The sequence below is a fragment of the Coregonus lavaretus genome (genome assembly GCF_964263955.1).
Source record: "Coregonus lavaretus genome assembly, contig: HAP1_SCAFFOLD_2111, whole genome shotgun sequence".
Taxonomy (NCBI): domain Eukaryota; kingdom Metazoa; phylum Chordata; class Actinopteri; order Salmoniformes; family Salmonidae; genus Coregonus; species Coregonus lavaretus.
Genome location: NW_028156433.1, coordinates 76,615 through 86,006, shown reverse-complemented (window position 1 = coordinate 86,006; position 9,392 = coordinate 76,615). Strand labels below are relative to the sequence as shown.

The 9,392-nt window shown below is 40.4% G+C and overlaps 1 protein-coding gene across 1 annotated transcript; it reads left to right on the top strand.

Annotated features, from left to right (window-relative positions):
* Positions 1-7,039: 7,039 nt before the first annotated feature.
* On the top strand, positions 7,040-7,996 carry LOC311126344 (trace amine-associated receptor 8b-like; the record flags this gene model as incomplete). The annotated part of the gene is made up of 1 exon (XM_084200347.1): positions 7,040-7,996. The coding sequence occupies one exon, from the start codon at positions 7,040-7,042 to the stop codon at positions 7,994-7,996; it is 957 nt and encodes a 318-aa protein (XP_084056473.1).
* Between the last annotated feature and the right edge of the window lie 1,396 nt (positions 7,997-9,392).

Genomic DNA, 9,392 nt, shown 5'->3' with positions numbered 1-9,392 from the left:
TGTGGGAACAGCACACTGGGAAAGGGAGAGATTATAATTAATATGCATGCTCTGAGGACGCGGCTAGGGATGCCGTCTGGGCCGGCAGCCTTGCGGGGGTTAACATGCTTAAATGTCTTAATCACGTCGGTCATGGAGAAGGAGAGGCCACAGTCCTTGGTAGTGGGCCTCGTCAGTGGCACTGTGTTATCCTCAAAGCGGCGAAGAAGGTGTTTCGCTTGTCTGGAAGCGAGACGTCGGTGTCGGCTGGTTTTCCTTTTGTAGTCCGTGATTGTCTGTAGACCCTGCCACATATGTCTCGTGTCTGAGCCGTTGAATTGCGACTCCACTTTGTCTCTATACTGATGTTTTGCCAGTTTAATTGCCTTGCGGAGTGAGTAGCTACACTGTTTTGTATTCTGCCATATTCCCAGTCATCTTGCCATGGTTGAATGCGGTGGTTCGCGCTTTTAGATTTGCGCGAATGCTGCCGTCTATCCACGGTTTCTGGTTACGGTAGGTTTTAATAGTCACAGTGGGCACAACATCACCTATTCACTTCCTGATAAACTCAGTCACTGTTTCAGTGTATTCGTCTCAATTATTTTCAGAAGCTACCCGGAACATATCCCAGTCCGCGTGATCAAAACAATCCTGCTCGAAGGTGAACCTTTGTCCCAGTCTCAAATCTCTGGAAGGCTGAAATAGGTTTCCTTCAAGAATTTCCATGTATTTAGCACCATCCATCATTCCTTCAATTCTGACCAGTTTCCCCGTCCCTGCCGATGAGAAACATCCCCACAGCATGATGCGGCCACCACCATGCTTCACTGTGGGGATGGTGTTCTCAGGGTGATGAGAGTTGTTGGGTTTGCGCCAGACATAGCGTTTTCCTTGATGGCCAAAAAGCCCAATTTTAGTCCCATCTGACCAGAGTACCATCTTCCATATGTTTGGGGAGTCTCCCACATGCCCTTTGGCAAACACCAAACGTGTTAGCTTTTTTTTTATTAAAGCAATGGCTTTTTTTATGGCCATTCTTCCGTAAAGCCCAGCTCTGTGGAGTGTACAGCTTAAAGTGGTCTTATGGACAGATACTCCCATCTCCGCTGTGGAGCTTTGCAGCTCCTTCAGGGTTATCTTTGGTCCCTTTGTTGCCTCTCTGATTAATGCCCTCCTTGCCTGGTCCGTGAGTTTTGGTGGGCGGCCCTCTCTTGGCAGGTTTGTTGTGCTGCCATATTCTTTCAATTTTTAAATAATGCTCCGTGGGATGTTCAAAGTTTCGGATATTTTTTTATAACCCAACCCTGATCTGTACTTCTCAACAACTTGTCCCTGACCTGTTTGGAGAGCTCCTTGGTCTTCATGGTGCCGCTTGCTTGGTGGTGCCCCTTGCTTAGTGGTGTTGCAGACTCTGGGGCCATTCAGAACAGGTGTATATATACTGAGATCATGTGACAGATCATGTGACACTTAGATTGCACACAGGTGGACTTTATTTAACTAATTATTTGACTTCTGAAGGTAATTGGTTGCACCAGAACTTATTTAGGGGCTTCAGAGAAAAGGGGGTGAATACACACCACTTTTTCTTTATTGTTTTTTTTCATTTGACTTCACCAATTTGAACTGTTTTGTGTATGTCCATTACATGAAATCCAAATAAAAAATCAATTTAAATTACAGATTGTAATTCAACAAAATTGGAAAAACACGAAGGGGGATGAATACTTTTGCAAGGCACTTTACATTTTCAAGTACATAACTATAGAGAACATACAAAAATGATATGGTAATTCAAAATGTAAGTTTACACACTCCCAAGAATGTCATACATGATGGATCATTAGCTTATACACTAACTTTCACACATCTAGATGGCCGGGTGGGGTGGGTGTGGAGCCAGAGACAGCAGGGGTTCAAACTGATTTTATCAAACAAAAATATACTACATTTTATCTCTGGGACCCTTAGGATTACAAATCAGAGCAAGATTACTGAATGTATGTACAATATTTACCTTCAGAGGTGAATGTATCAAAGCATTTGCCATGATAAGTTTTTGTTGTTGTTGTGCACTCTCCTCAAACAATAGCATGGTACTCTTTCACTGTAATAGCTACTGTAAATTGGAGAGTTTTGTTAGATTAACAAGACTTTAAGCTTTCTGCACATATAAAACATGTCTATGTCCTGGAAAGTTTGCTGTTACTTACAACAGTCATAATAATCACATTAGCGCACGTTAGCTCAACCGTCCTGTAGACGGGATACCGATCCCATGGAGGTTCACATCTTCTCTTTTGGCTAATGCTGTTGGTTTATTGTGCTTGGCATCACTGATTGTGCAACGTGCAGCATGTGAGACACTTCCAGACCATGCCTTAGTATAGAGCTTCACAAAGCCCTTGGCATTCTTTATCAACTCATTATCATCAGCCATTATTGCCAGACATTCCAACATTTCTGCCTCGTCTTTTAGGGAACTGCCTAACTTCACAACAAGTGTAGGAAATCCATAGGTATTTTCACTTTCGTTGAACTTACCAGTTTCTTTGACAGCTTCAATAACTTCATAAAAATTGTCTGGCTTGATGGATTCTAATACAGTGATGAGTGACATTGACTTTCTCAAGGTGACCAACAACCACCCCAAGTTCCCAGATTTTTTGTGAAATATATTGGTGCTGTGTCTTATCGTATCCAAGCCTCTTGAATGAGAACTTTGCATACTCCAAGGTCTCATTGTGATGAACATCTTGACAAGTCCTTCAGGTGTCTCTTTTGGGAGATGAGCCAAATCAGCCATGGACAAAGCTCTTTGCCTCCAAAATGGCTCCTCACCTAATGGACCATCTGATTTGGTGATACATCTTTTCATATGCCTCCATAGCTCCAAGCAGACAACCATGCTTTTGCAATGAGGGAAATATTAATATTTTCCTGTTTCCCCTTTCTTTAATAGTCTTTTCACCTTTAGGGCCCATGTTCCACCGTTGAGAACTTTATTGTTGTGAAGAAACTTTCCTTTATTCCGAAGTTGTTCAAGCTGTCTTCGAACCTGGAGGGGTCTATTTCTATTTCTGAGTTGTCTTTTTCATGCTTTTTGAAATGCCTTGTGATTTTTTGCTGTGGCTTGTCGCAAACAAAACAGAAGTTGTGCTTGTTTTCTTTCGACAGTGAAGATTCTGTATTTAGGTAGGCCTGGGATTGCGACGGTTCACAGTCTACTTGAATTGTAGACTATTTTGTTTGTATTGTGTCTTCTTGACCTTCATCTGATTCCTGAACTTCATCAGAAATTCAAAATTCAGATCTTTAAAAAATCACATTTTCTGAGTCTTCAATATCATTAGTGTAGTCTAGCACGTACTCCTCATCAGATGTACAGGTTTCTTCTCCACTGGATTCCTGGTATTAGTGGCAAGACAATTGAAGCCATATATTAGCAGAAACATAGAACCAATGGAATTGTATAGCCACAATGTTGCATTAGTTGGTATTTTACAAGTGGCCCAACATTTCTAGATGGAAACTTACACTTGAATCCACCCTTTGTATATCCGTTGTTTTGGAGAAACAAGACTTATGCCAAGCAGTGGAACAATCCGTAAGAAAACACAAAATGATTAGTGCTGTATGATCCTTTCAAAACTCAAGACTTCGAAGCATTAGAAGGCTCTTAGTAATCCTTCTTCCCCCACCCCCCATAAAAAAAAAAAAAAAAAAAAAGAAAATAAGGTCATCGTCCCACTGGCTATCATAAGTTGAATGCACTAATTTGTAAGTCGCTCTGGATAAGAGCATCTGCTAAATGATGTAAATGTAAATGTAAATGTTGGAAATCTGATATCCCCCTAGCTGATCATTGTCTGCAGCCGGCTCTGATCGTATTGTAGGTCTAATGAAACATGCAGGGAGATTGAGCTCATCCGTGGTGGTCGGCGAGCCCTCAACCTTCTGGCCCGTAGCCCTGCGTGGCATCGACTGTGGTGGTCGGCGAGCCCTCAACCTTCTGGCCCGTAGCCCTGCGTGGCATCGACTGTGCCACAAAAGCATGCCGAAGTGGCAAAGTCGATACCCACGTTTTTAAACACAGTTATTATTTATAGTCATAAGCATTATTTAGAGTTAATTCTATGAGGGGGAAGGGTGTGTACTTTCTTTTTTACAGTACAAGGGGAGGGTCATGTGAAAATATTCCCAGAATATTTTTGAATTGTCCCTAAATACTTATCTCATCAACTGCCTGACTTTCAATTTTCTTATGCACTGTCCAAATGACATATGCTGTGATCTGTCCTGTAGTTTCTCAAGGCCTTCCTTCCAAATCTTGTTTCGTTCTCTCGACTGGAAGGATGGAGGAGTTTAAGGATGGGGTTTGAAGGGGAGGTGCTGGCTGGCTGCTTACACTCACCGTTAGTTTTGTGTCTTATGATAACTAGCTTGTTGCAAGTCAGAACATTTATCAGAAACACAACCTCTGTTTGGAGTCTCGGCTTCCGAGGCTATGTCTCCTGAGGTTGTGGATTATGGTCCAATCTGAGCACTGACATCACCCAAAACAGTTAGTCTTGAACAGTTATCCTGTTTCCCATGTAAAATAGCCTTTGAGTGACCAAAACATAAACCATACTATATTTTCTCCATTTAAATGGTCAGTTGAGAAAATGTACCTTTTCTCTGATGTCTAACTACAGTGGGGGAAAAAAGTATTTAGTCAGCCACCAATTGTGCAAGTTCTCCCACTTAAAAAGATGAGAGAGGCCTGTAATTTTCATCCTAGGTACACGTCAACTATGACAGACAAATTGAGGGAAAAAAAATCCAGAAAATCACATTGTAGGATTTTTTATGAATTTATTTGCAAATTATGGTGGAAAATAAGTATTTGGTCACCTACAAACAAGCAAGATTTCTGGCTCTCACAGACCTGTAACTTCTTCTTTAAGAGGCTCCTCTGTCCTCCACTCGTTACCTGTATTAATGGACCTGTTTGAACTTGTTATCAGTATAAAAGACACCTGTCCACAACCTCAAACAGTCAAACTCCACTATGGCCAAGACCAAAGAGCTGTCAAAGGACACCAGAAACAAAAGTGTAGACCTGCACCAGGCTGGGAAGACTGAATCTGCAATAGGTAAGCAGCTTGGTTTGAAGAAATCAACTGTGGGAGCAATTATTAGGAAATGGAAGACATACAAGACCACTGATAATCTCCCTCGATCTGGGGCTCCACGCAAGATCTCACCCCGTGGGGTCAAAATGATCACAAGAACGGTGAGCAAAAATCCCAGAACCACACGGGGGGACCTAGTGAATGACCTGCAGAGAGCTGGGACCAAAGTAACAAAGCCTACCATCAGTAACACACTACGCCGCCAGGGACTCAAATCCTGCAGTGCCAGACGTGTCCCCCTGCTTAAGCCAGTACATGTCCAGGCCCGTCTGAAGTTTGCTAGAGTGCATTTGGATGATCCAGAAGAGGATTGGGAGAATGTCATATGGACAGATGAAACCAAAATAGAACTTTTTGGTAAAAACTCAACTCGTCGTGTTTGGAGGACAAAGAATGCTGAGTTGCATCCAAATAACCCCATACCTACTGTGAAACATGGGGGTGGAAACATCATGCTTTGGGGCTGTTTTTCTGCAAAGGGACCAGGACGACTGATCCGTGTAAAGGAAAGAATGAATGGGGCCATGTATCGTGAGATTTTGAGTGAAAACCTCCTTCCATCAGCAAGGGCATTGAAGATGAAATGTGGCTGGGTCTTTCAGCATGACAATGATCCCAAACACACCGCCCGGGCAACAAAGGAGTGGCTTCGTAAGAAGCATTTCAAGGTCCTGGAGTGGCCTAGCCAGTCTCCAGATCTCAACCCCATAGACAATCTTTGGAGGGAGTTGAAAGTCCGTGTTGCCCAGCGACAGCCCCAAAACATCACTGCTTTAGAGGAGATCTGCATGGAGGAATGGGCCAAAATACCAGCAACAGTGTGTGAAAACCTTGTGAAGACTTACAGAAAACGTTTGACCTGTGTCATTGCCAACAAAGGGTATATAACAAAGTATTGAGAAACTTTTGTTATTGACCAAATACTTATTTTCCACCATAATTTGCAAATAAAATCATACAATGTGAATTTCTGGATTTTTTTCTTCTCATTTTGTCTGTCATAGTTGACGTGTACCTATGATGGAACTTACAGGCCTCTCTCATCTTTTCAAGTGGGAGAACTTGCACAATTGGCAGCTGACTAAATACTTTTTTTCCCCACTGTATATATAGATTTTTTTTGTTGTTGACATTTTAGTCACTTAGTAGACACTCTTATCCAGAGCGACTTAAAGGAGCAATTAGGGTTAAGTGCAAGGGCACATCGACAGATTTTTCACCTGGTCGGCTTGGGGATTAGAACCAGTGACCTTTCGGTTACTGGCACAATGCTCTTAACCACTAAGCTACCTGCCGCCCCATAAATACTACCAGTTAAATGTTTTAGAACACCTACTCATTCAAGGGTTTTCTTTATTTTTACTAATTTCTACATTGTAGTATAATAGTGAAGACATCTAAACTATGGAAGAAAACATTTGGAATCATGTAGTAACCAGAAAACTGTTATACAAATCAAAATTACAGGCCTCTCTCATCTTTTTAAGTGGGAGAACTTGCACAATTGTTGGCTGACTAAATACTTTTTTTCCCCACTGTATCAGTAAGAATGAATGACAGGCTAGGTGGCCATAGCAACATACAATCTTGTTTTACATTACATCATGCTTTCACAAATTATTTGTTCATTTCTGTGCTCACTGTGTGTGTGTGTGTGTGTGTGTGTGTGTGTGTGTGTGTGTGTGTGTGTGTGTGTGTGTGTGTGTGTGTGTGTGTGTGTGTGTGTGTGTGCAGAGAGACGCTGGGGAGGGGAGTGTGTGTCAGTCATTCAGGGATAAATAGAGAGGCAGAGCTCAGAGTTTGTCAGAAGGCTGACCTGACAGGGTCACACACAGGACCAAGCAGGAGCAGGACCTCAGCATTTGGACCCTTTATTACAAATGGAGACACAGGAAGATGTTCAATACTGTTTTCAAGACAGAAACTCTTCTTGCAGAAAGTCTTCGCTATCGACATATATCTACATAACACTGTACATCTTCTTCTCATTGATTTCAGTAGTCACAGTATTTTTGAACATACTGGTGATCATCTCCATCTCTCACTTCAAGCAGCTCCACACTCCAACCAACCTGCTCATCCTCTCTCTGGCTGTGGCAGATCTCCTGGTGGGACTGATTGTGATACCAGTAACGACTGTAGCATTAATGGAACCATGCTGGGATTTTGGGGAATATTTCTGTGGGTTTTATTTCTATATCAGTTTTTTGTGTTCTTCTTTATCTGTGGGCAGTTTGGTCTTGATATCTATTGACCGTTATGTTGCTGTGTGTGATCCCTTATTGTACCACTCTAAAATAACAATAACAAGAATGATGTGTTGTATATCCATTACCTGGTGTTTTTATATCATATACAATGCTGCTATTGCAAAAATCTTTATAAATGTACAGGTACCCAGCAGGTGTTTGAAAGAATGTTTTACTGTAGAAGGGTCAGTCTGGGGTAATAGAATTGACTTTGTAATTACAATGTTTTTCCCGTGCTCTATTATTATAACACTTTATTTGAAAATATTTGTGGTGGCCAGATCACAGGCCAGAAAGGTATTTTCAAAAGAGGCTGCCAGTGTGTCTGGTGTTAAAACTGTACAGGCAAATAAGTCAGAGAGAAAAGCAGCAAAAACTCTAGCTATTGTTGTTTTCACCTATTTAAGTTGTTGGATTCCATTTTATTTTTATGCACTTTTATTTTTAATTGACCAATTTGTATCATTTATCATCAGCTGTCTGCCACTTGCTAATTCCTTAATTAATCCAATAATTTATGCTTTCTTTTATCCATGGTTCAAAGTAACAGCTAAACTTATTTTAACTCAGAAGTTAAGACGTTCATAGTTCCTATGCTTTTATTCCTAAATATGACACACATAGGTTTGATATGTTTTGTAATACATTTGTTGTAATTGCTTCTTTCATGTAACAATACACTGACATTATTCATCTCAGTGTTGTCATCATAGATACATGTGGTGTTGATGCAGAATGATTTGGATGGATTGGAATGGAATGACTTGGAGAAGGCATAAGAGGGCATAAGCTTGTTTTATAAAATACATTGTAGTCATTTAGGGTTGTAAATTCCAAATACCAAAGTCTGTGGTTGTTCCATGTTATTTAATGATAAAAAGTAAGTATTCTAATAGTACATTCCGAGGACGTCAAGATTCATTCTATATGTTGTTTAACATCTCCCTCTAGTGGCTCAATTGGGACACAATGCCTTCATCAAGTGTGGTAAAGTTGAAATGTACAATAATGCATGATATCAGATAACGTCCAAGTCTATCTCAATGGTCTATTGTGTAAGTAAAATGCAAGAATATGCAATCATGGGTAACACTTTATAGTGTTCAGTAATAAACCATTTGTAAGGCATTTACAGTTTGCTCACCATTTATTAATCATTACTCCCACATTTGTTAAATGTTAGTAAGCTAGGTATTTTCACATTGATATATAACTACCATATGCATTAATGATAAAACACAACAGCGCAGGAGACCGCAGCTGACACTTCAACCTCAACATTCTGGGTATGAACACTACAAAAGTTGTTTATAAATGTGTGAATAACTAACTAAAACAAATGTGTGTGTAATGATAAATGATGAAGAAAATATTTAAAGCTTCAATATGTAACTTTTTGGGTGACCCGTCCAAATTCACATAGAAATATGAGTTATAGAGCTGTCATTCTCATTGAAAGCAGGTCTAAGAAGCGGTAGATCTGTTCTATGTAAGCTATTACCATGTTTCCAATTATTAAGTTTAGTTTTGTACTCCTTGGCTGTGTTGCCGACGGCTGTGTAGATGGCTGAGTTAACTTCTTTAGAGCCTGTACCATGTACAAATCATTTTTGGATTTGACATCAAATGTTTAATATGAGGCGACATTATAGAATGCCACCTTTTATTTGAGGTTATATTCATACATAAATTAGAACACCTTATGTATCTAGTCCCCCCATTTGAAGAAGTCATAAGTATTTGGACAACTTCACTTGTGGTGTATTGAAGGGAGTAACCCTTTAAACATAATGTATTTAATGAACTGCTCTAATGAGTGACTACAATCCACACTCACTGCCAACAAACACGAATGTTAGCATTTTCAGACAAAACATGTTACTTCTACTACTTTCAGCATACTACTACAACAGTGTGACTGTTTTGGAATAAAATGTTCATATATTTCCTTTAACATCCTCTGTGTTGTGTGCTTATTGTTTAA